Source organism: Leptonychotes weddellii, chromosome X (genome assembly GCF_054177405.1).
Source record: "Leptonychotes weddellii isolate Sample4059 chromosome X, ASM5417740v2, whole genome shotgun sequence".
Classification (NCBI taxonomy): Eukaryota; Metazoa; Chordata; class Mammalia; order Carnivora; family Phocidae; genus Leptonychotes; species Leptonychotes weddellii.
This window is the reverse complement of record NC_138385.1, coordinates 95161710-95188391: the sequence shown is the minus strand read 5'-3', so window position 1 is coordinate 95188391 and position 26682 is coordinate 95161710. Positions and strand designations below refer to the sequence as shown.

General features: G+C 41.5%; 1 protein-coding gene, 1 long non-coding RNA gene and 1 pseudogene across 3 annotated transcripts in view; 2 read left to right on the top strand and 1 right to left on the bottom strand.

The window, feature by feature from the left end:
- LOC145717885 (uncharacterized) overlaps window positions 1–996 on the top strand; it is a 12831-nt gene extending 11835 nt beyond the window's left edge. Inside the window, exon 3 of the long non-coding RNA XR_014141387.1 lies at window positions 363–996. This is a non-coding gene — a long non-coding RNA (uncharacterized LOC145717885). The remainder of the gene's footprint in view (window positions 1–362) is intronic.
- Window positions 997–7786: 6790 nt separating this feature from the next.
- TXLNG (taxilin gamma) overlaps window positions 7787–26682 on the top strand; it is a 61590-nt gene continuing 42694 nt past the window's right edge. For both annotated transcript variants that reach the window (XM_081809116.1, XM_006736660.3), the window contains exon 1: window positions 7787–7944. In XM_081809116.1, the coding sequence (XP_081665242.1) occupies window positions 7843–7944 (102 nt within the window). In that variant the 5' untranslated portion in view covers window positions 7787–7842. The remainder of the gene's footprint in view (window positions 7945–26682) is intronic.
- LOC102730038 (large ribosomal subunit protein eL34 pseudogene) lies at window positions 23764–24151 on the bottom strand (annotated as a pseudogene).

Genomic DNA, 26682 nt, shown 5'->3' with positions numbered 1-26682 from the left:
AAAAAAAAAAAAAGAAAAAAAAGAATTTAAAGACTTGATTGTTAAAAAACAAAGTCAAGTTTAAAAACCTTAAAAAAAAAAAGAAATAATAAAATAAAAAAATATATTCATCTTGTTGGAGTAAGAGTTTTAATATCAAGTACATGGTATGAGCTTGGGATTTGGTTTTCTTCTGCTAAAATGACAGCTTTTTGAGATTATTGGTCTAAATGGTAAGCAAAGGTTTTTATCTTTAATCTGTCTAGAACAACAAAGTTTGTATGTTTTGTCTTTATTAGGTCTTTGATTAAACTAAGGTTTCCAATTTTCTCCCATTTTCTTGACTTGAAACCATTGAAAACTAAACCTGTCCTTTTTTCCAGAAGCCCTGCAAACTGAAGCTAGACAACTTGAAGTAAACTTCAAAGAAAATCACCACACTGGCCCATGTTTGTCTGTTGCTGTATGGGCCACTCAGAAAGATCACCAGAACAAGTTTATTCCAGCCATCCTGATTTGGTGGATCTGCCATTGGAAATTCCAGACCTTAAGATAATCACGGATGGGAGCAGTTTTATGGATCAAGGACAACAAAGAGCTGGATGCAATGGTGACCCATTAGCTATTGTCCAATGCTGAGGACACCCCAAATTGTTTGATTGCTCAAGGGAATAATCAGGCAGACCAAGCTGGCAACCCTTACAAAGACCATAAAACTCTATAATATAATGGCTTCGGTACTAGATGTAGACTTAATTAAATACCAGCCCCAATATTCCTGGAAGAGCCTCAGAAGAACTAAAGAATGGGGATTTGGATACCCTGCTGGCACTAAAGCCAGCTGGAAATATAATGAATCTTTATCCTGGAACATCTTATGGAAGAAATGGTTGGTTAACCATATTCACCAAAGCATCCATTGTGGGTGAGATACTATTCTTCAATGGATCCAGAAGTATTTGGTGGGGCCCAATCTTCAGATAACTATTCAAAAATAAGACTGTAGTAGTAGTAGTAGCAGTATATTTGGGCTAAAAATAATCCTAAGACTGGGACCCCATCAGTTCTAAAAGGTCTGTAACTTAGAGACCCTGAACTTGGAGAAGACTGTCAGGGAGACTAGACCATATGCCAAAAGCAGGTTGTTTTGTTTTTGTTTTTAAGTAATTTCTATGCCTGACATGGGGTTGAACTAATGACCTTGCCATCAAGACCTGAGCCAAGATCAAGAGACAGTGCTTAATCAAATGAGCCACCCAGGTGCCCGTGTGTGTGTGTGTGTGTGTGTGTGTGTGTGTGTGCGTGCGTGCGTTAAGAGATCCTAACCCATGAATATTTTATGTTTTTTACCATTGTCTTTATATACATAGTTTCCATTACCTTGAAAGTATATAATTAAAATTGAGACTTGGGGAAATCAGAACAAAATTCATGAATGCCTGTACTTAAATATGCAATATATGTATGTGATATTTGAGTTTTTAAAATGCATGTACTCTCCCAATATTCCATACATGACAAGAACTTTGGGTGTATCCTCTTCCTGCTGGAGTTGGCTCCCCAGTGTGTGCCAATCTAATCATACCCTCCATGGCCTGCCATCAATATGCCTGAACAATCTGGGTATGAAGTAAAATCATTTTCTAAATCTTTTTTTTTTTTTTTTAAAGATTTTATTTATTTATTTGACAGAGACACAGCAAGAGAGGGAACACAAGCAGGGGGAGTGGGAGAGGGAGAAGCAGGCTTCCTGAGGAGCAGGGAGCCCGATGCGGGGCTCGATCCCAGGACCCTGGGATCATGACCTGAGCCGAAGGCAGACGCTTAACGACTGAGACTCCCAGGCGCCCCATCGTTTTCTAAATCTTTTAGTGTCTGCCAGAAATGTGGAAGTGTATAGCAAATACTAAACTTGGCCAAATTCCTATAAGGACTTTAATCAGGGTTAGCTCAGAAGGATGGTATTGGGTAATCAAATTAAACAATAAGCTCTCTGTTCTATGAAAAGGCAAATACTCCTACGACTACCTACAACCCCAATAGTATCCAACAAACATGAAATTTAACTCTTGATGAAATAATACTCCTGGCTGCTTTAAAGGTTAGTAGGAGCTTTTCTTTCTTTGAAAATACTGAGGTGGACTAGTCAAACTAGCATGGTTAATTTAATTCCCATTGACCCTTCAAGACACAGCTCAGATGTTACCTTAAACCTTCCTTAAACCTTTCTACCACCAGAAGAAAATAGTCCTCAAGAAGTTACTTTGCAATACCTGTACCCTAGGAATTATGTTGTTTATGCATGTCACTGCCCATTACTGGCCTGGGTGCCCTTATTCTAAATCGTCGTATGCCCAGTGTCTAATATAGTGCTCAGAATGTAGTAGGTGCTCAAATGTTTAATTGATGAATGAAAATTTTCTATTGCCACCAAGTTTATCCTGGGGTGATCTTGGTCCTGTGGCTGGCTGAGGTCTTCTCAGTGTAGCTGGGGGCTGTTGCTACCAGGAAACTCTCTAAGAGGTTGCACAAAGGAATATCACCTTGGGGAATTGAGGGTTTGGCTTTCATCTGTACAGGTTCAGAAAAATGATTACTTTTATCTATTCAGAGGCTCTTCATAATAAGTATTTGGAGCTTTCTGAGTGTTATATTCTGTGGGGCAGTGGTAATACAAGAGTTTAATGGGGACTGTCCTTGCCCTCACTTCATTTACCACCTGGTTGGGGGAAAGAGTCAATTCAACAAGCCTTTACACTGAAGAGTGGGACTGGCTGGGGATGAGAAGTACAAAATGCTAGGGATGGATAACATGGTACACCTAAGATACTCTGGGCACAGAGGGGCTTCCTGGAGGGACCCTCAGGATATGTTCTCTCCAGAACAGCCCTTGGGCCTGATTTACAAAGTCAAAATGTCCCTTTATTAACAATAAGCAATGGAAGTAGTTCACTGGATGGAAAGGTACACATATCTACATTCTCTCTCTCTCTAGTCAGATTCACATTAGGAGCCAGATTATAATGGTAAGATTGTTTGGTAAGAAAACAATTTTCCCTGCTCAAAGGCATTAGGATGATGGGGCCTCCATCCCTACACTAGGAATTAGGCTTGTGAATAGGGCCATTATTTTTGAAGTTCTCTTTTTTGGAACAAAATTCTCTCTCCCCCAGACATTGCATGGATGGCTTTGTCAGCCAGGTTTCCCTGACTCTCCCTTTTCTAGGTTTCTGCTCTTCTAATAGAAACACTGCTTCTTTAGATTTGTCAATACCTTTGAACATATTATAAGGTATGGTTGGGGAAGAAAAATTTTCCTCTATCCTTCAACATTCTTCTAGCTAGTCTGAGAATCAAATTGACAAAGGACAGATTAACGGGAGAAAATAAAATTTAATTATGTATATATGAGGGATCCACACAGACATGAGAGTCCAAAGACAGGCAAAATGAAGTATAAAGGACCTCCTGAACTAAGAAGAGGGTAGGGGTCTGGGACTTCAAAGGGAAGGAAAGCGACTTTCATGAAGATGAAAAAGTAAATGTTTGCTGGGCCGCTCAAACAACAAGACACAAAGAGGAATTTGATCAAACAGGCTTGCTGGGTTCCTTCTTGTCTACCATACCTAGTTCATAGTCTAATATAGTTATTTATGGTGCTAGCTCTCAGAGCAGGTCCTCCATATTCGTTTAGGTAGTTAGGGGGAAGTTCCAGGTTTCTTCCTGAGTGTTTATGGGCATTGGTTATTTTCAGCTTGAAATAATCTGCATACTAACGTGGCACCTTTTGGAGGAGCCTGCCCTTGGCCCTTACAGTTTGATGAGGTCTGTAATTTACTGTCAGCAAGAAGTGTAGTAGTAGTAGCAGCCTGTGTGTGTGTGCGTGTGTGTGTGTGTGTGTGTGTGTGTGTGTTGCATTAAATTAAGGGCTGGCAATGACCCTACTCGGGACTTTACACACCAAGGGTGGTCAGCTATATTAATCAGGGAGTCCATATTCCATATTACAGCTACAAATGGTTCTGTCAGCCATAGCTCAATCAAACCAGCAGCTTTGCTAAGTAGCAGAATGAAGGTTAGAAATTGGTTTTCATTGGTGGAATTAGTAGTTTGTTAGCTAGTATGACAGGTGAGAGAAATGGGCTCGAATTGGTAAAATCAATGATACTCAAGACATGCGTTGTTTAGAATATGTGACTTCTCACCCTTGCATCGACAGGGCATAAGAACCTAGCAAGCTGGAAGCCTGTTCCCTTAGGGATAATACTATAGGCTAAAACTCTAAATGGCCCTGTGTCCAGCTATGAACTCTGAGAGTTCCAGCTCCCCAATAATGGTTATGAGGCCAACAGAATCCTCTCTCTGTGACTGTGGTGAGTCTACTTTGAGTGCCTTGCATTTCCTGCAAAATGATTGTCAGAGCACGTGAAACAACAGAGAGCTGGGACATCACTGAACTTAATATTCATAAAAACTGTTTTGTGCCTCAGATACATGGCTGCTTAATAAACATCTGAATAAATGGGCCCATATTCAGGTTATGTGCAGAGCCCTTAGGGAGCCTGGGGAGAATACTCCCTACCCAACGAGGAGGAACTGTTTATCTTGGGACCTTCACCTTCCTGGCAGGCACAGCTCTTAACAGATGACAATTCCTTGAGCAAATGTGAGAATAATTAATGAAGACAGAACATGGGGTGCCTTTTCAAGACTCACGAAATAAAAAAAAATGATAGCCCTCGCAAACCTAAAATATAACCCTAACAATGGATCCCAGCAGAGATAAGCAAAGTGCTTTATAGAGCTTTGGACTAAGTCTTGACAGAGACCTCTTTGAAGACATTTACGACAAAAATCTAAACAAAGAATGGGTATATAAAAAAAATCAGGTTAGTCTGACCCAAGGAAAAAGAGAATGATCCAAGACCTAGAGGACAAGGCAGAAGCTATTCTTTCTCTGACCAGTGTTGGAAGCTGTGCATCACTTCTGTTATGCTATATTCCTTAGAAGCCAACCACTAAGGCTGGCCCACACCCTAGAGGAGGGGAATCATACTCCACCTTTTGGAGGAAGGAGCATCAGCGAACTTGTGGACAGATTTTAAAACCACCATTGCCTACATTAAAGATGTTATAGGACCTCTAAAATTCATATTTCTCTCAGGAGCAGTAATAGCTATGTTTCTCTTGAGCAACCACTTTATTATTTTACAGTATTGTGAATCACTCTGTAAATTGTGTTTGCCTCTTTTCTCAGCTGTCAAGAAGCACAAAATAAAAATTTGGTTCACCTCCAGCTTGTGTACAAGACCTCAAGGCATGTGTTTTATGGATTCAGCTCACCCATGACTTCATCTTATTTTTCCCATCCTTCTTTCATATTCACTTTCTCCTCATTCCCCCCCATATATACATAGGAATGAATGAATAGCATGATATAGATCTTTCACCCTACATACACACATATACCCAAATCCCTTTGGAAATAAGACCATGTATAAATAAAATAAATACAATTATTTTTCATCTTTTAAGATTTGACATCACTTACATAGTTCTTTTGTTTTTGTAATAAAGATAACTACTGACTTTTTTCCATACATAATTAAACAACACAGAAAATCATGAAGTAAAAATACTCCCAAATCTCACCACCCAGGGAAACACATTATTAACATTTTGATTAATATCCTTCTAAGTATCTCTTTATAAACAAATGGGCAATTCTATATAAATGGCTTTTTTTTAATTGAAGTATCATTGACCCACAATGTTATATCAGTTTCAGGGGTACAACACAGTGATTCGACAACTCTATATGTTATGCTGTGCTCACCGCAAGTGTAGCTCCCATCTGTCACCATACGAGGCTATTACAGTATCATTGACTATAGTCCCTATGCTGTACCTTTTATCTCTGTGACTTATTCATTCCATGACTGGAAGCCTTTATCTCCCACTCTCCTTCACCCCTTTTGTCCATCCCCTACCCCCTCCCAAATGGATTTTTTTTTTTTTAAAGTAGGCTCTACACCCAACATGGGACTTGAATTCACAACCCAGAGACCAAGAGACACATGCTCTACCGACTGAGCCAGGCAGGTGCCCCTGGAATTTTTTCTTTTAAAGCTCACCATGCTATGTATGTTTTCTAGGTCAAGTTAAAACAATGTTTATCATTCTTAGTAATTGCATGGTGTTCAATTGTGCCATTATTTAACTACTGTGCATTTTGACACTCAGCTCCCTGAACAGGTTAGAAAAAGCATTACCCCTACATTTATTATGCATCTTGCTGGGAATTTTACCTTTAAGAAGGTGAAGCATGGGGCACCTGGGTGGCTCAGTCGGTTGGGCAGCTGCCTTCAGCTCAGGTCATGATCCCAGGGTCCCGGAATCAAGCCCCGCATTGGGCTCCCCGCTCAGCGAGGAGTCTGCTTCTCCTTCTGACCCTCCCCGCTCTTGTATTCTCTCTCTCTCAAATAAACGAATAAAATCTTTAAAAAAAAAAAAAAAGGTGAGGCATGGTGGCTGAGACCATCAACTTTATATAGAATCTGGCTATGGGTTCATTATCTACTGCTCTAGTTTTGAAATCTCAAAGCTGGACTGAGGTGTGCTGCCCATGAGATAAAATACTGGTACTTTCCCCAAATTTACAGAAATAATTAAAATTGATAGATGGAATTTCCACAATATTGAAATTTACTCTCATGTATATTATTACATTTTTAGCATCTGCTACCACTGTCTTGTATTCAACTTTAATAAAAAATGGTAAAGAATTCACGCAAAATTTCATAATGAGTTATTTAATATATCAGAATTTCATGAGGGTCCGTGACTTTCAGAGGCTCGTCATTAGAGATCTGGTTCCATCAGATGGAAACGGAATATTCCTGAGCAAAACTGTACCCCGGCCCCAATCCTGTCAAGAAAAAAGAAATCGATTCAGCAAACCTAATTTGTTTTAAAATTTCAGTAACGAGGAACACTACATCAAAAACTAATGATGTAATGTATGGTGATTAACATAACATAATAAAAAAAAATAAAATTTCAGCAACGAAAGGACTAGCGGAGAAAACAGGATACATTCAACATGTATTAAGCGCCGACTAAGTGTGGAGAGCTGTGCTAGAAGACCGGGCGGTTCAGCCAAGGTGAATAGGACGCAGCCCCCACCCCGCAGGAGCTCAGGACAAGTAAATGGTGCTGAGAGCTCTGGTGGATGATTAGGACTCGGGACAGGTGTCCCAGCCAGAAATTCTGAAAGCCATTACATCTCTGCCGCCTTGAAAGTCATGATTTCCCCTTATCCCTAATCATTTTGGCTCAATTCCGAAGAGGAGCAACAGAAACAAAAACACAACAACATGTCCCCACTCCTGCTCCCTCCCAAACACTGGAATATTTCTAAACTTTTCCCTCAGGATAATTAAGAGTACCTTCCGGTACTGGTACATCGCTTCCAGAAAACTACAAGTCCCAATAGGCTGCACGCGCAACCCAGGGGACACTCCCCGTTTCAGAACGCCGCCTTACGCTCCAATCCTGAGCTGGGCCGGTGAGCCGTGGCCGCGCAGCCTCCTGGGACTTGTGGTCCGCTTCAGATTTCTTTTTCCCTGTCTGCGCAGACTCGCGCGGCCTGTGTTCGCCCTTCGGCCCCGCAGAAGCCCAGCCCAGACTTCAATGTTCCCCACCCACATCCCGCTCCATCCCCTCGGGGGGCCAACCTCCTCCGGTCACGTGGGAAGCCGTTCATGCGGCGATTGGCCGTGGGGGTTCAGGGGCGGGGCGCGGGGGCCCTGAAAGATTCCGTGCCCCTTGTCGGGCCGCTTGTTTGGCTGCTGCCGTCACCTCATGGCGACGCGGGTAGAGGAGGCAGCGCGGGGAAGAGGCGGCGGCGCCGAAGAGGCTATTGAGGCCGGACGGGGCGGACGGCGACGCAGCCCGCGGCAAAAGGTCAGTCTGGGAGGCGTCCGCGTTGTTGTACGGCCGGGGGAATACCCAGGCGAGATTTTTCGGGGTACACATCTTCACTCTCTCCGGTTACCTTTAGCCACGGGACGAACATCCGGCCTTTTTCCTTCCCGGGGGTGACGACAGTGGGAGCAGGTGGGGGAGGATTTGGGACTGGGATCGATGGGGTAGGAGGGAGCGAAGGTTGGGGTTCTGGGGCGCGCGGCAGAGGTGGGGAGAGGGCAGGGGGCGCAGCCTGGTGTGAGGGGGAAGGGGTGCGAGGCGGGGGCGCGCCAGGTGTGACAGCCACGTGCGGCCGGCGCCGAGGAACCTCGGGCGCCAGGTGTTCCTTCTCCTAGCCCCCGCCCTTGGCGTGCTCTCCGTGCTCCCGGTGCTCTCCGTGCTTCCAGTGCCCCCGGCGCCGGGCGCCGCCGTCGGAGGGCTGCCTGGGTCAGGGACTGGCCCTGCTCTTGCCGGGCAGGTGCGCAGGGCGCGCTGCGGGGTGCGCCTGGGCGGCGCGGGCGAAGCTGTTGCGCAGTAAGATAACCGCGCGGGAGCCGGGGTTGCACTGCGCCCCCCTTTCCCCGCCCCCCTGCGCTCCCCGCCACTGCGCGGGCGGGCGAACGCCGCGGGGCTGGAGGGGCCATTCGGCTCCCGGGCCCCAGGGCTCGTCTCTGGGCACCACTGGCCTGGCTACACGTGGGACCGGCGATGGGAAGACGATGCTGGTGCACTTGGGTCCCGCAGGGTTGGGGGCAGCATCGCATGATAGCCGGTCTTCCCATTTAGCCCTCCCTCCCCTTTCTTGCTTTCTTTATTTACCCTCCTTTCCTTTCTTTTTTTTGGGTGAGCGGAAACTTGAGCGCCTCCCCCACCCTGGCCTTTGGTCTCTCTCAATCTGGGAGACAGGCTGGACCGTTCCCCTTGCCTTACTTGACTCACGTCAAGGAGTTTTCAGTGTCTCCCTGGATACAGGAAAATCGAGACCTTCTGAATGGGAGAATTCCACTTGTTCTGGAGTCAGTGGGTGGAGTTCGAAAAAGATTGCACAACAAATGGGGTACAGGGCTTTCAGGGCCCAGGAATGGAAATCCGCGGGGAAAGGCGGGAACCCCGTCTCTTTTTCCTTACAGTGGAACTTATTGAAACGTTCAACTTGCTGGACGGCCTGCTTGATCACTCCGGTATTTAATATTACTTAATTATGCATTTGAATACTCTCAAAAATCACTCCTGTGTGAAATTACGAAATAATATTTTTCTTAAGAGATTTATGAGCTTGAAAAAGGAGAACAAAGGTTTGGTTTACATCTGAGCAAAGTGTCAAGAATTGGCTTTTAGGGGCTTTTTTTTTTTTTTTTTAGATTTTATTTATTTATTTGACAGAGAGAGACACAGCGAGAGAGGGAACACAAGCAGGGGGAGTGGGAGAGGGAGAAGCAGGCCCCCTGCGGAGCAGGGAGCTAGGGGCCTGTTTCTAAGGTCGGGTATTTTCATATCTCCCTGCATAAGGGTGTTACTACTATTCAGTTACCTCTCCTTCTTTCTTTGTACTCTAAAATAAAGATCCAGTACTTGAAGGACTGAAAAAGAAGCTGTGGACCGAATGTACTCTAGAGTTTCAAAACTGTCACTTTGGACACTTATTTATTCCCTGAGGGTGGGGAGCCAATCTCAGTGTTTGATTTCATAGATCCCCCAGGGGAGGACTCTGATAGAAAGCCATTGCAATTGAGGACATAAGTTCCCGTTTATGTCACTAGGATAAGGACCAAAAGTCTGAATTAGGAACTGAGGTTTAATCAACTAGCATTTTAAACGACTGAGATAAGAGGTAATGACCCTTTGAGGCAGCACTCTGGGTAACAGCTGGATATGAATAGTCATATGTGTCTGTACTGTCTCATTTTTGTTTTATCTCATGTACCTTTTTTCTTTGGTCATGTTTTTCTGGGCATCTTTTTTCCTTTTGATTTTCAATTGACTATGACCTGGAATTGAAATACATGGTTAAATATTAGTTTTTGAATTTTCATTTAAAAAAATTGGGTGACTATCTTGTGTCTGCAAAACTCACTTATTTCTTTATGACCCCTAATTTTTTTATTTCCTCTGGGTTACCAACTTGAAAGAATATTCCGAATTCTAACTTGACTTGTACTGTATTTTTTCAGGAAGCAGAAATGATGTTTAACTAATTGGAATGTTTTAAAAATATTGAGGGAATTAAAGAAGAGTGACTGTTTAGTCACTGACTTAAAGGGAAAAACAACTGGAGATGGGCTTTATTGGCTCCTAATTGTTTGAACCATCTACTTAGTCATTCTTCGCCAGCTCAGTTAATTGTGGCATTGTTTCATAACTACATCCATTTGAATGGTCTCTTAAGGTAACTCTTCTTCTAAGGTTAATATTATAGTACATTTCTTTTTTTATTTTTAAGATTTTATTTATTTATTAGAGAGAGCACGTGAGCAGGGGGGAAGGGTAGAGGGAGAAGCAGACTCCCTGCTGAGCAAGGAGCCCAACGTGGGGCTCGATCCCAGGACCCCGGGATCACGACCTGAGCCAAAGGCAGACGCTTAACCGACTGAGCCCTTTTAGTACATTTCTAAGGGTCTCTTGAATTGTCTAAAACTGTGCTGATATGATAGCCACTAGCTGCATGTGGCTGTTTAAATGTTAATTGAAATTAAATAAGGGGCGCCTGGGTGGCTCAGTCAGTTAAGCGTCTGCCTTCGGCTGGGGACCGAGCCCCACATCAGGCTTCCCCGCTCAGCCCTTCTGCCCTCTGCCTTTCACCCTACTTCTGCTCTCTCTAGCTCTCTCTCTGTCTTTCTCTCTCTCTCAAATAAATAAAATCTTAAAAAAATAATAAAAATAAACATTCCATTCTCTCTCATACTAGCCACATTTCAAGTGTTCAGTAGCCAAGGTGGCTAGTGGCTACTGTGTTAGAGAAGATCCAAAATATTTCCATCATTGCATAAAATTCTGTTGGACAACATTGGTCTAAAAGGATGGGATATACATTGTCAGGTATTCCAGGCATTTTTTAGAACACCAAGGTCATGGGGCGCCTGGGTGGCTCAGTCATTAGGCGTCTGCCTTTGGCTCAGGTCATGATCCCAGAGTCCTGGGATCCAGCCCCACATCGGGTGCCCCGCTCAGCGAGGAGCCTGCTTCTCCCTCCCTCTCCCTCTGCCTGCCGCTCCCTCTGCTTGTGGTCTCTCCCTCTCTCTCTGTCAAATAAATAAATAAAATCTTAAAAAAAAAAAAAAAAAACCAAAAAAAAAGTCATTACTCTGTAAATTTCTGTGTAGAGTTTGTTTTAGGAGATTGAATTTTTAAAAAAATTAATAGACACTGGTTTTTGAGCAGTTTTAGGTTACAGAAAAATTGAGCATCAATTACAGAGTTCCCATATATTCCCTCACACACATCGTTTCTCCTATTATTTATATCTTCCATTAGTGTGGTGCATTTGTTAGAATTGATGAGCCAGTATTGATACATTGCCATTAACAAAAGTCCGTAATTTGCATTGGGGTTCATTCTTGGTGTTGTACATTTTAAGAGTTTTGACAAATGTATAGTGACCTGCATCCACCATTGCAGTTCCTACGGAATAGTTTTCACTGCCCTGAAAATCCCCTATTTATCCCTCCTTCCATTCCCCTGAACCATTGATAGCCACTGATCTTTTTACTATCTGTATTGTTTTGCCTTTTCCAGAATGTCTAAGGTAGGTTTGTTTTGGTTTTTAATAATAGATTTTTGATGGGGAATGTTAAAAATGATTGAACCTACTGTTAAACTTATTTATAGGGGCGCCTGGGTAGCTCAGTCTCGGCTGGGCATCTGCCTTCGGCTCGGGTCATGATCACCGGGTCCTGGGATGGAATCCCATATTGGGCTCCCTGCTCAGCGGGGAGCCTGCTTCTCCCTCTCCTACTCTCCCTGCTCGTGCTCTCTCTCTTGCTATCTCTGTCGCTATCTCTGTCTCTCTCTCAAATAAATAAACTCTTAAAAAAAAAAACCAACTTATTTTTAGGTCAGTAAACCATTTGGAAGGATAAAGATACGTAACCAAGGCTCAGATTAACAAAATCTTACATTTACATCGCGCCCCATAATTTTTACAGCATATTTGCACTTTTGTTGGCTATTTATTTTTTATTTTTTAAAAGATTTTATTTATCTGACAGAGAGAGGGAACACAAGCAGGGGGAGTGGGAGAGGGAGAAGCAGGCCTCCTGCTGAGCAGGGGGCCCGATGCGGGGCTGGATCCCAGGACCCTGGGATGGTGACCTGAGCCAAAGGTGAGCCGCCCAGGTGCCCTTTTGTTAACTCTTTAGCATCACTGGATGCTATGGAGAAGTCTGGAAGAATTATCATTGCCCTCATTTACAGATGACAAACTGCTCAGCAAGGTCAAGTGATTTGCCCAAGGGGTGAAGCCAAGTCTAAAAACCAATACTCTTTCATCTAGACTATGGTAATAAGTAGTATACTAGTGGGTGAATAGTATGGATTTTGGAGTCAAGACTCTTGGCTCTCTGCCACTTACTTTACTAGCTGTGCAACCTTGGGTGAGTTTCTCAATCTTTCTGAACCTCAGTTGCATCATCTGTAAAGTGGCAATGATGCTAACACCTACCACAAAGGATTGTTGTGAAGAATAAGAGTTGATGAGAAGCGTTCAGCACAGTGCCAGGCATGTAGAATTTTACTTGATCTGGTAGGGAGAATATATGAAAGATCCATTTCTCTTGCTTTTAGGGTGCTATTAACTTTGTAAATCTATCTACCAAGCCTTTGTAGTTTTCTCTCTTCCCAGAATCTCTCTATGATAGGTAAAATGAGAAGTCCAGTCAGGATGTGGCAAGAGTATGGGGTAGGAAGAAACCATTTCATTATCTTGTTTTTCTCCCCATTTGTGGATTTGAATCTCCACTCTTCTGGCACAGAGACTAAATAATAAAGTGACCTTCTCTTTACAACATTGTTGTCTATTTTCAAACTTTGGTCAATTTCATTTTCAAGGGGAACCAAAGAGGCAAAGCAGTAATGAGAGTAGACCAGATATAGCACATTCCTTTAGTAATTCCATGTTTTTAGATCATAATATGCCACATTTATATGCTATATTACTGGAAGGTGGTTTGTATGTTATGTGTGTCATTTATATTGTTTTTGACTAGAGAAGTGTTTTGTTTTTTTTTTTAAGATTTTATTTATTTGACAGAGAGAGACACAGCGAGAGAGGGAACCCAAGCAGGGGGAGTGGGAGAGGGAGAAGCAGGCTTCCCTCGGAGCAGGGAGCCTGATGTGGGGCTCCATCCCAGGACCCTGGGATCATGACCTGAGCTGAAGGCAGACGCTTAACAGCTGAGCCACCCAGGCGCCTCTAGAGAAGTGGTTTTTCTTTTTTTTTTTTGTTTGTCTTTGTGTTGTTTTGTTTTTGTTTTTAAGTAGGCTCCATGTCCAGCGTGGAGCCCAGAGTGGGACTTGAACTCATGACCCTGAGATCAAGACCTGAGCTGACAGGAAGAGTTGGACACTTAACTGACTGAGCCACCCAGGCGCCCCAAGAAGTTTTTTTTTTTTTTTTGTAACTGAAGTATAGTTGACACGTAAGGTTACATTAGTTTTGGGTATACAACATAGTGATTCAACAAGTCTATACAATATGGTGAATTATGCATTTATCACAAGTGTAGCTACCATCTGTCACCATATAGTGCTGTTACAATACCTTTGACTATATTCCCTGTGCTGTACCTTTTATTCCTGTGACTTATTCATTCTATAACTGGAAGCCTGTACCTGTCACTCCCCTTCACCCATTTTGCCCATCCTCCCACCACCTTCCCCTCTGACAGCCATCAGTTCTCTGTATTTATGGGTCTGTTTGTTCTTTTTGTTTGTTTATTTGTTTTGGTTTTTTAAGATTCCACATACAAATGAAGTCATGGTATTTGTCTTTCTCTGACTTTTCTTACCATAGTGCCCTCTAGGTGCATCCAGTTGACTAGAGAAGTTTTATGTAGGAATGTATATGTCAAATTTAGATGGCATAAAACCAGGTGTGTGTGATTTGCTTGTGTATGGGATTCTTTACAGAAGGATTCACTATAATAGATTTTTTAATAATATGCTGTTCACATTTTACACTTTACAGAGAGCTCTCTTTCAAAGGAAAGAAATTTGAGACCTCTCTGTTTCCTGCAATGTGCTAGACACTTAAAATGTGCTTCCATTCTAATATCTACTTACCTTTGCAGAGTAGGTGATCTTCCCAGGTGGATAGATACGACATCTGAGTCTCAGTCAAATAACAGAAAACTTGCTTAAATGACATAGCTCAGAGTTGATGAAGTTGGCCTAGAGTTGATACATAATTGTGCAACCGATGTACCCTACTGCATGGACAGTTTCTGCTTACCTAGCAAATTTTAATCTAATATCCCAAAGAAATTCCTTTGCCTTTTCCTCCCCTACTCTCCCCATTCCCCCTCCTTCAGTTCCTTTTGGTTTGGTTCTAATCTGCTTATCAGTAACTTTTAGTTAATATAACAGATGTGACAGTATTTTAAATGTATAAAATAATGTACAAGTTTAATGTAGTATTAACACTGAGAATTAGCTATGTTTAAATTTTTCCCAAGTGGAGCATTTCCAGAAGAAAATAAAAATGGGTCAGGTGACCCTTTAAGGATTTGAACCCTGAGAGTATATTTTTATGATTCAATTCATTTGCTAGTTGAAACTCTCTTGGTACTTAGAACTACTTAAATTTTATTACTTGATGGAAAAGACATATAAAATAACCAGTGTTGTCCTCCTGTGCTATCAAAATAATTTCCTTAGCATTTATTGCTCAGGGTGTTGATTTGCATTCTGTGTTACATTTCCAAAATATCCCCCAGAACGACCCCCATTATCCCCAATTTCACACTCTGTAGTCTGCCATAAGTAATATTGCTAAACCAGCACTTCTCCACTTTTTTTCTTTCCCTACTTTCAGAAAGGTCAGTGTAGAATGGTTTGGCAAGGAAGATGTGCCAGTAGCTTAGAAGCACATTTTGCTAAGTGTTTTATGATTTGGGCCATATTAAAAGTCAGAATATAGGCATTTTGCATAATTTGCAAATGCATCCTTATTCAGATATTATTATAACAGTTTTGCATGCTACAGTTTATATTGATTATATCTAATCTTACAACTCTAGAAGGTAGATAATGTGTATCCCTAGTTTACAGATAAGAAAACTGAGAGGTTGATCTCCCTCATGGCTGCATAGGAGGCAGTAAGTGGTATGTTTGAAGGTCAGACTTTTTGGGTTCCAAAAGTTGTCACCCATGTGCCATATGTCTTGTGCTCTCTTAACACATTTTTTTTTTTTTTTAAAGATTTTATTTATTTGACACAGAGAGATACAGCGAGAGAGGGAACACAAGCAGTGGGAGTGGGAGAGGGAGAAGCAGGCTTCCCGCTGAGCAGGGAGCCCAATGCGGGGCTCGATCCCAGGACCCTGGGACCATGACCTGAGCCGAAGGCAGACGCTTAACGACTGAGCCACCCAGGCGCCCCAACACATTTCTTGAGAATAGTGAATAAAAACATGCTCCTTGTTGAATGTAAGCTAAACTCGGTGGTGGGTCAAAAGAGTAATCATTTTTTGTTAAATGAGAAGAAATTGTGAAGGGTGGGTTGGATCACTGGGGGTATAGAAAAGCTATTATGATCTGGGAAGTTTTGAGGGGAATATGGACCCTTACAGGTTTCATTCCTTTTGTTTCACTGAGGCTTTACGTCAACCTTAAGGTAAATGATTTAGGAGGTATGCTGTACTTTAACTCTCTGCAAAAGTACCTCCAAGTGTAATTTGGATAAATTGAAAGAGGGTTTAGAGGGACCTTTTTGTAAAAACCTGTCTTAAAGTCCACACAACACAGTGTTAACAAAGAGCTAAAGTGGTCTGGGTAAGTAGGACAAGGAAAAAGAGAAAGCTTGATGTTCAGAGGTACATCATGGTTGGTCCACGTGGAGCTGGTGAAGTGTGACTTCATAAAATTGGGACGGGTTCAGGCGCCTGGGTGGCTCAGTTGGTTAAGCGACTGCCTTCGGCTCAGGTCATGATCCTGGAGTCCTGGGATCGAGTCCCTCATTGGGCTCCCTGCTCAGCAGGGAGTCTGCTTCTCCCTCTGACCTTCCTCCTTCTCATGCTCTGTCTCTCATTCTCTCTCTCTCAAATAAATAAGTAAAATCTTTAAAAAAAAAAAAAAAAATGGGACGGGTTGTTCCATTTAGGTAACCCATAAAAGTAGAAGACCACTTTGCATCTTTTTTTTTTTTTTTTAAAGATTTTATTTATTTATTTGACGGAGAGAGAGACCGCAAGAGAGGGAACACAAGCAGGGGGGGAGTGGGAGAGGGAGAAGCAGGCCTCCCACCGAGCAGGGGGCCTGATGCGGGACTTGATCCCAGGACCCTGTGATCATGACCTGAGCCGAAGGCAGTCGCTTAACGACTGAGCCACCCAAGGCACCCTGAAGACCATTTTACATCTCAGGAGTCTGTGGCTTGAAGATACTAACTGTGTGACCCAGGCCCTGCCCCTCTGCAAAATAGGTCAGGCCCAAGCATATTTCAGCAGCTTTGGGCATTGAAATTTGGGGTTTCCTGATATTTTTGCTGCCTAGATAGGTGTTTAGGCTAATGCTGCAGGTATTTTTCAGTTTGCAGATTATCATTGAATTACAGTTTTAGAGCTAGAAATGATTCTGCAAGTCATGGAGTCCAGCACCCTTTATTTTTATAAAATAGTCAGAAATTAAATGCGAAATCTAATGCCATCATCCTTGTTTTAAAAGGCAAATGATGTGCATAGTCTAATACAGATGTTAGCACCTACCACAGATGTTAGTAGTGTCTACTTACTACTACAAGAGAGATCATAAGGCTAAAGAAACTGAGTCCCAACTAGACCTTTTCCGGACCTCTTTGCTCATTTCTTGGCTTCTTCACCAGTGGGGGAAATCCGGTTCCCTCATCCTAACTTCAGTGCTGGTTTCCCTCTTTTTTCCTCATTTACCTATTAATGCCTCTGTGTGCTCCCGTGCTCAAAACATATTGCGACAGATCGTTGGCAGCCTTTTGCTGCCGAAAGTTAGGAGTTGGGACAACTCCTAGAACTTATTGCCTCCAGTTTATATCCCTCCTCAGAACTCTGTCATTGCTCTGGTTTTACTCATGTATTAATTTATGTTTTTGGTTAACAGCTTTATTGAGGTATAATTCACATACCATACAATTCACCCACTTAAAGTGTACAGTTCAGTGGTTTTTAGTGTACTCACAGAGTTTTGTGACCACCACCACATTTATTTTTAACATAACCTTGGAAGTACGTATTCTCTGGAATGATACAGAGAAAGCTAAGAATTCAGTCTCTGCTTTCCAAGCCCTTATGTTCATGACCGAGGACAAACTACTTTAAATTATATCAGTGAGACTGTTTGTTCATCGTTCCTGCCTATAAGGTAGTTCTGAGGATTAAATGAGGAAGTATATCAAGTACTGTTGGAGAGGCTTCTGAATGAACCAGAGGAAATGGCACTTCTGGCTCCCTGTCTTTGTACTTGGTACCAGGGCCGTATTCCCTAGAGATGGACCTGCTTGGTTAAGGGTACCGAGATAAGGAACCCTCTCAGACCATGGTTTGAGTGTGTTGACCTTCTAATGTCTCTGTTCCTGTTCCACCACAACCAGGACAGCGGTTCTGAAACATTTTGGTTTCAGGATCTTTTTGCATAATTTTTAACTATGTTTTTGTGGGTTATATCTAATATTTCCCATATTAGAAATTAAAACAAATTTTAAATTATTCATTTAAAATGAACTCATATTGTACTAATTATCTATTGCTGTGTAACAAATCACCCCAAAACTTAGTGCTTGAAACAACGTTTATGATCTCACTCTTTCTATAGGTCAGGAATCTGGGTGTGGCTTAGTTAGGTTCTCTGCTTCAGGGTCTCATGGACTGCAGTCATCTGAAGGCTTGATGGGGATGGATCCACTTCCTAGCTCACTCATGTGGTTATTGGCAGGATTCAATTCCTTATGAGCTGTTGGCTCCAAGGGTGCCCTTGGTTCCTTGCTACATGGGCCTTTCCATAGGCATCTCACAACATAGCTGCTGGCTTCATCAGAATGAGCAAGACTGTCAGCAGAAGAGAGAAGGAAGTTGCATTCTTTTGTCACATGACCATAGAGGAGACAGCCCCTCACTTTTGCCAGATTCTGTCTTCATTAGAAGTCAGTCACTAGGTCTAGCCTGCATTCAAGGGGAGGGGATTATACAAGGTTATGAATACCAGGAGGATCACTGGGGTCATTGGGGCCATGTCAGAAGCTGCCTGCCACATATTGGCATAATGGTTTTTGAAAATTAAATACTGATTTTCCAAAATAACAGACTCCTAAATACAGAGAACAAACTGGTGGTTGCCACAGGGGAGATGGGTGGGGAATGGGTGAAATAAATAAAGGGAATTTAAAAAAAAAGAGAAGAGTGGCATTATTTTATGTTTTTGCAGGTTTCTTTAATGAATGGCTTAATAGACAGCTGAATTCTCAAACCTGCTTCTGGATTCAGTTGATGACAATATGCCATTGTAGTTGAAGTATACAAAGACAGTCTGGCCTTACACATGTATGTAGTTGGAGCAGGGAGGAGTGTTTTAATAGCTTTTTTAGACAGTTGTGGAAATTCTTTGATATTACACCAAAACTTGGCAAGTAGTAGTTCTTGCAGGTTAGTTGCCAATGTGGGATCTGAAACTTTACTGAACTTTTAGTACTGTCATATTAAAATCTAATGGTCTGTTTTGCACTTTGAATGGATGTTCTTTTCCCCATGCATCATTTTGTAATATCATCTGTTAGTCATTTGGAAAGTATTGGTTTACCAAATTGTATCAATCTTCCAAATGTTGACACATTTTGCTGTATAATATCAAAATAATGTTAGTATCACTACTGATGTCATCAGGAGAGTTTTTTTTCCTTAACAATATTATTAGTTCAGGTGTACAGCATAGTGATTTAACAATTCTTTACTCAGTGCTTATTACCATAAGTATAGTCTCCATATATCACCATACAGTGTTATTATATTATTCACTGTAGTTCCTATGTTGTACAGAAAAGTCCTAAGTATTGGGAAGCTCTCAAACTCATGGTAGCAGATAGTTTTTAAAAAATTCTAAATTTTGCTTAAAAACTCAAATTTTATCATTGGCAACAAATACTATCTGTTGTTTGCCTTGAAGTAACAGGCTCACTTCACTATATATATATATATATATATATTTTTTTTTTTTAATTTGACAGATACAGCAAGAGAGGGAACACAAGCAGGGGGAGTAGGAGAGGGGGAAGCAGGCTTCCCGCGGAGCAGGGAGCCCGATGCGGGGCTTGATCCCAGGACCCTGGGATCATGACCCGAGCCGAAGGCAGACGCTTAACGACTGAGCCACCCAGGCGCCCCTTCACTGTATATATTTTGGAGAATACGTTTGCCAAATACCCAAGTCTGAAGTCTGAATAAGTCTGGTTGGGCTTGTAGTTCAAACAGCTGCATTAGTGGTTTTCTTTACGATCCCATCACACTTTGGTGTGCAGCAGAAGTGCTTTATGTGTACTTTCTATGTCTTCACACAGTTAAAAAGATGTATACTCATTGGTTGAGATTTAATAAAAATTTGTAATTTTATTGCTTCCTCAAGGGCATTTTTAAGTAAAAATGCCCCCTCCCCCTCCATTTAGAGTACATGGTGGTGAAGAAAACCATGACTTAGAGTTTGGTGCCCCTGCCTTGATTTCTTTACTGCTTTTGTACCATTAGTGCAAGTGTTAACACCAAAAGACCAATAATATCTCTGTATTATTATGAAAATAATGTTTGAGGTTGCAGACTATCTGGAAGGGTCCACAGGGACCATACTTTGAGAACCACTGCCCCTGAGTCTTCTCAGAAGTGGGCTCTGCTTTTCCTTGTTTTCCTGTTTTGTTTTTTTTCCCAAGACCATTCTGTCAGAAGAGAATAGGCTTATTTTTCCTGGCCCTATTCCTAAACCTTGTTCTAGGAACGTGGAATCCCAATTATTACTGACTCAACTGCTTTATCTTGTTAATGGAACAATTCAGTAATCCTAGCAACCAGAATATTTTTACATTTAATTCCTAATGGCCAGTATAAAGTTAGATTTTATTTGCTAAAGGCTTGAAGAACATTCTAAACCAAAGTACGTTCATCATGATTCTTTCGTGTGTGTGTGGGGGGGGGGCGGGGGGTAAAATATGCATAACATAAAGTTTACCATTTTAACCCTTTTCGGACGTTCAGTGGCATTAATTACATCAATTACATTAACAGTATTGTGCAAACAACACAATCATCCATTTCCAGAACTTTTTCATCTTCCCAAACTGAAACTCTACTCCATTCCGCCTTGCCCTGAGCCCCTGGCAACTATTATTCTATTTTCTCTATGTATTTGACTGTTGTTGGTACTTCTGTAAATGGAATCATACAGTGTTTGTCTTTTTGTGTCTGGCTTTTTTCATTTAACATATATATTTTTTTAAGTTTATTTTTTTTAAAGACTTTTGAAGATGTATTTTTTTTTTAAAGATTTTATTTATTTTAGAGCATGAGCAGGGTTGGAAGCGGGGAGGAGCAGAGGGAGAGGGACAATCAGACTCCCCGCTAAGCAGAGCACCCCCCCAACCCCCCAAAACACAGGTCTCCAGCCCTGAGATCACTGCTCAAGCCAAAATCCAGAGCTGGGCATTCAACTGAGCCATCCAGGTGCCCCTTTTTAAAGTTTATTTAAGTAATCTCTACACCCAGCATGGGGCTCAAACTCATGGTCCCGAGACCAAGAGAAGCATGCCCTTCCGACTGAGCTAGCCAGGAACCCCCACTTAAACATATTTTCAGGGTTCATCCATGTTTTAGCATGTGTCAAAATTTTACTTTTTAAGGCTGAATAATTATTTTAATGTATGTATTATATACCACATTTTGTTTATCTGTCAGTGAACACTTGGGTATTCATGAATCATGAATTTTTTTTTAAGGATTTTATTTGAGAGAGCACAAGCAAGGGGAGCAGCATAGGGAGGGGGAGAAACAGGCTCTCCACTGAGCAGGTTCCATCCCAGGACCCTGGAATTATGACTTGAGCTGAAGGCAGATGCTCAACTGGCTGAGCCACCCAGGCGCCCCACATGATTCTTTTTTTTTTTTTTTAGATTATTTATTTATTTATTTGACAGAGAGGGAACATAAGCAGGGGGAGTGGGAGAGGGAGAAGCAGGCTTCCTGCTGAGCAGGGAGCCCGATGCGGGGCTTCATCCCAGGACCCTGGGATCATGACCTGAGCCGAAGGCAGAGGCTTAACGACTGAGCCACCCAGGCGCCCCCCACATCATGATTCTTAACTTCAAATATGATTCTTTAGGACATCCCCCATAGAAGCATTACCTCCATACCAAGCTCGATAAATGTAGGTCTCAAATAATGGACTTTTTCTCTCTTACTTCCTACTTTGGTCCTTAGTTTATCTATATAATGGAGTGACATTCTTACTATCTTAGAATTGTAAGGCTAGACTAAATAATGTATTTAAAAAGCTTAGCACATAGCAGTTAGTAGATGTTAGGTGTTTTCCTTCCTCCCTTTACTCAGAGTTTAGCCTTATGTATACTATGTTAACCCTCTTTTGTAAATTCCATGTATCTCAAACACTACGCTGGTTTTTTTCCCAGTTTATTTAAATTGAGGGAAAAATGGTAATATCACATTATATTAGTTTTAGATGTATAGTATTATAATCAGTATTTGTATACACTACAAAGTGATTGCTACAATAAGTCTGTTTACCATCCATCACCATGTGACTGACCTCCTTTACCCTTTAGCCCACCTCCAACCCCCTTCCTCTCTAATAACCACCTATCTGTCCCCTGTATCTGTGAGTTTTGTTTTTTAGATTCCACATATAATTGAAATCATACAATATTTGTCTTTCTCTGTGTGATTTATTTTGCTTAGCATGATACCCTCTAGGTCCATCACTGTTGTTGCAAATGGCAAGATTTTGTTCTTTTTTATGGCTGAGTAATAGTCCACTGTGTATATATACAGGATCTTCCTTATCCATTCATCCACTGATGGGTACTTAGAGTGTTTCCATATCTTGGCTATTGTAAATAATGCTGCAGTGAACATAGGGATGCATATATCTTTTCAAATTTGTATTTTCATTTTCTTCAGATAAATACCCCGAAGTGAAATAGCTGGATCATGTTGTAGTTCTATTTTTAATTTTTTTGAGGAACTTCCATACTGCCTTATTGTAGCATTATAGTAGCTGCACCAATTTACATTCCCACTGTACACAAGGGTTCCCTTTTTTCTGTAACCTCTCCAACATTTATTTCTTGTCTTTTTTTTTTTTTTTTTAAAGATTTTATTTATTTGACAGAGAGAGATACAGCGAGAGAGGGAACACGCAGGGGGAGTGGAAGAGGGTGAAGCAGGCTTCCCGCCGAGCAGGGAGCCCAATGTGGGGCCCGATCCCAGTACCCTGGGATCATGACCTGAGCCCAAGGCAGACGCTTAACTGACTGAGCCACCCAGGCGTCCCTGCCCATTTTTTTTTGTTTTTTTTTTTAAGATTTATTTATTTGAGAGAGAGCTCACACTCTCGTGCCAGGGTGGGGGCCGATGGAGGGGGGAAAGAATTTTCTTTTTAGATTTTATTTATTTGAGAGAGAGAGAGAGCATGCATGCATGAGCTAGGGGGGAGGGGCAGAGGGAGAGGGAGAAGCAGGCTCCCCACTGGACAGGGAGCCCGATGCAGGGCTGGATCCCAGGGCCCTGGGATCATGACCTGAGCTGAAGGCAGACACTCAACCGACTGAGCCACCCAGGTGCCCCTGTGCAGAAGCTTTTTAGTTTGATAAAGCCCCATTTGTTTATTTTTGCTTCTGTTGCCATTGCCTAAATTTAGAGTCAGAACAAAAACAATGTCACCAAAAGCTGTGTCAAGGGCCTTATCACCTTTGTTTTCTTTAGTTTTATGGTTTCACTTTCAATTCTAATCCATTTTGAGTTAAATTTTGTGTATAGTGTAAGAAAGTGGTCCAGTTTCATTCTTTTGCATGTGGCTGTTCAGTTTTCCCAGCACCATTTGTTGAAGACTGTCTTTTCCCCGTTGTATATTTTACCTCCTTTGTGATAGATTAATTGACCATATATGCATGGGTTTATTTCTAGGCTCTCTTAACTCTGTTCCTTTGATCTATCTGTTTTATGCCAGTGCCATACCATTTTGATTACTAGAGCTTTGGAGTATAGTTGGAAATCAGGGCGTGTGATACCTCCAGCTTTGCTCAAGATTGCTCTGGTTATTTTGGGGTTTTTGTAATTACATACAAATTTTAGGATTATTTGTTCTAGTTCTGTGAAAAATGCCATTGGAATTTTGATAGGAATTGCATTGAATTTGTAGATTGCTTTGAGTAGTATGGACATTTTAGCAATGTTAATTATTCTAATCCATGAGTTTATCCCCATCTGTGAGCACAGAATATCTTTCCATTTATTTGTGTCTTCCTCAGTGTCTTTCAGCTGTGTTTTATAGTTTTCAGTGTACGTGTTTCTCACCCCAGTTAAATTTATTCCTAGGTATTTTTTTTTTTCCCAAGCCTTCTGATTTTTTTTATTACTCAAAACATTTTTTTATTTAGCTTTCTGACTCTGTGCTTGGGCCTTCAACAGTTTCACAACGATTTTCTGCTCCTCGATAAGGAAAGCACGCTTGATCCTGTCACGAACATACTTAGCACACATGGAACCACCATAGGCCCTACTGACGTGTTTTTTCGTTTTGGACAACCTCAAAAGGACTTTAGGTCTCACAGCACGAACTCCTCGAAGTCGGCCTGGGCACACGCCACATGCAGATTTTGGTGCTTTCCCAACCTTCTTGGTATAAAGGTAAACAATTCTATTACCAGGGGTTCGGGACAGCCTAGTTTTGTTAGAGGCTGTATTATAGGACAGCCTACAACGGTAGGTCAAACGCTGGACCATTCTGAATGCCTATGGACGCCGTCCCCGGAAGAGGACGGTATTTTTTCTTTTTGATGCCATCATAGGTGGGATTGTTTTCTTAATTTCTCTTTCTGATGGTTCATTATTAGTGTATAGAAATGCAAATTATTTCTGTATATTGGTTTTGTATCCTCCAACTTCAGTGAATTTATTTATTCTAAGAGTTTTTTGGTAGAGTCTTTAGGGTTTTCTATGTATAGAATTATGTCATCTGTAAATACAGTTTTGGATGCCTATTTCTTTTTTTTTTTAAGATTTTATTTATTTATATGAGAGAATGAGATAGAGCATGAGAGGGGGGAGGGTCAGAGGGAGAAGCAGACTCCCTGCTGAGTAGGGAGCCCGATGTAGGACTCGATCCCGGGACTCCAGGATCATGACCTGAGCCGAAGGCAGTCGCTTAACCAACTGAGCCACCCAGGCACCCCGTGGATGCCTATTCCTTAATTGGATGCCTATTCCTTAATTGGATGCCTATTCCTTAATTGGATGCCTTTTCTTTTCTTTTTCTTGCCTATTACTGTGGCTAGGATTTTCAATACTATGTTGAATAAACGTGGCAATGGTGGGCATTCTTGTCTTGTTCCTGTTAGAGGAGAAGCTTTCAGCTTTTCACTGTTGAGTATGATGTTTGCTGTGGGCTTGTCATGTATGGCCCTTATTATGCTGAGGTATGTTCTTTCTGCCTCCACTTTGTTGAGAGTTTTTATTTTATTTTTTAAAGATTTATTTATTTTAGAGAGTGAGAGAGCGTGTGTGTGAGCATGGGGTGGGGCAGAGGGAGAGGGAGGAATCTCAAGCAGACTCCCTGCTGAGTGGGGAGCCCAACTTGGTGCTCCATCTCAGGATCTGGACATCATGACCTGAGCTGAAATCCAGAGTGAGACGCTTAACCAACTGAGCCACCCAGGTGCTCCGAGAGTTTTTATTATAAAATGGATGTTGAATTTTGTCAAATGCTTTTTCTGCATCCATTGAGATGATCATGTGATTTTTATCCTTCATTTTGTTTATGTTGGTGTATCATATTGAATTGATTTGTGGTTATTGAACCATCCTTGAGTCACTGGAATAAATCCCACTTGATCATGGTGTATGAGCCTTTTAATGTAGTGTTGAATTTGACTTGTTAATATTTTATTTTTATTTATTATTTTTAAAGTTTTATTTAATCTCTACACCCAACGTGGGGCTTGAACTCACAACCCTGAGATCTAGAGTAGCATGCTTTTCTGACTGTGTCAGCCAGGTGCCCCTTGCTAATATTTTGAGGATTTTTGTATCTGTTTTCTTTGGGGAGATATTGATCATCTGATTCCACTTGTGAATAGTTATCCATGATTGAACTTTTTTTAAACTAGTAAAGTGATTTGGTAGATGTCCTAGCCATAGTTATAAATTGAGACCAAATTTAAGTGAGATATTTCAATTTTCAGAATTGTTTTAAGAAGGAAATAAATGAGAAGTGCTACAAAACCTCATGCTTAGTAGATCCTACTTCTATAATCCAGTAGAAGATATGAGTATAAAGATCTAGAGGTCTGGGGTGCCTGGGTGGCTCAGTCGTTAAGCGTCTGCCTTTGGCTCAGGTCATGATCCCAGGGTCCTGGGATCAAGTCCTGCATCGGGCTCCCTGCTCAGCAGGGAACCAGCTTCTGCCTCTCTCTCTCTCTCTCTCTCTCACTCATGAATAAATAAAATCTTAAAAAAAAAAAAAAAAAAGATCTAGAGGTCTGTAGAGAAGGGTGAAGGGAAAAGATGACATGAAATAGCAACTCCTACAATCTTTAGACTCTAATCTTGGGGTGTGGTGGTAGAATAATGAACAAGTATAATACTGTGATATCACCCAAAATTAAAGAATAATCAACTTCAAAGGTTTTTTTAATGAAAGTAATAAATTCACATAATAAAATAAATAGAACCAAAAAGTATAAAATGAAAAGTAAGTTATTCATTTCCAGCTTCTAGGCCCATCTGTCATCATAAACAATTTTGAGGATATCCTCAGAAAAATTTTTACAATATACCAACTTAAATATGAATACATTTTTAAAAAAGATTTATTTATTTGACAAAGAGAAAGAGTGCAAGCAGGGGGAGTGGCAGGCAGAGGGAGAGGGAGAAGCAGGCTCCTTGCTGAGCAGGGAGCCTGATGTGGGGCTCCATCCCAGGACCCCAGAATCATGACCTGAGCCGAAGGCAGACCCAGGCACCCCTATGAATACCTTTTTAATTTATACTGAGACGTTCATCCTGCATTACATGTTTGTATTTTTCTCTACTTAATTATACCTTGGAGATCTGTCCATATTGACTTGAATCTACATTATTCTTTTGAATAGCTGCAGTTTTACCTTGTATGGATGTGCATTATTTACTTAACCAGTTCCTTATTTGTAGATATTTAGGTGGTTTTGTATGGTAACAATCAGTTTGGTAAATAGCCTTTGCCCTTGAGTGGTAATATCTTCAGAATAAACTAGCGGTGAAATTGCTGGGTGAAAGTGAATGTGTGACATTGGTAGATACTGCTAAATCC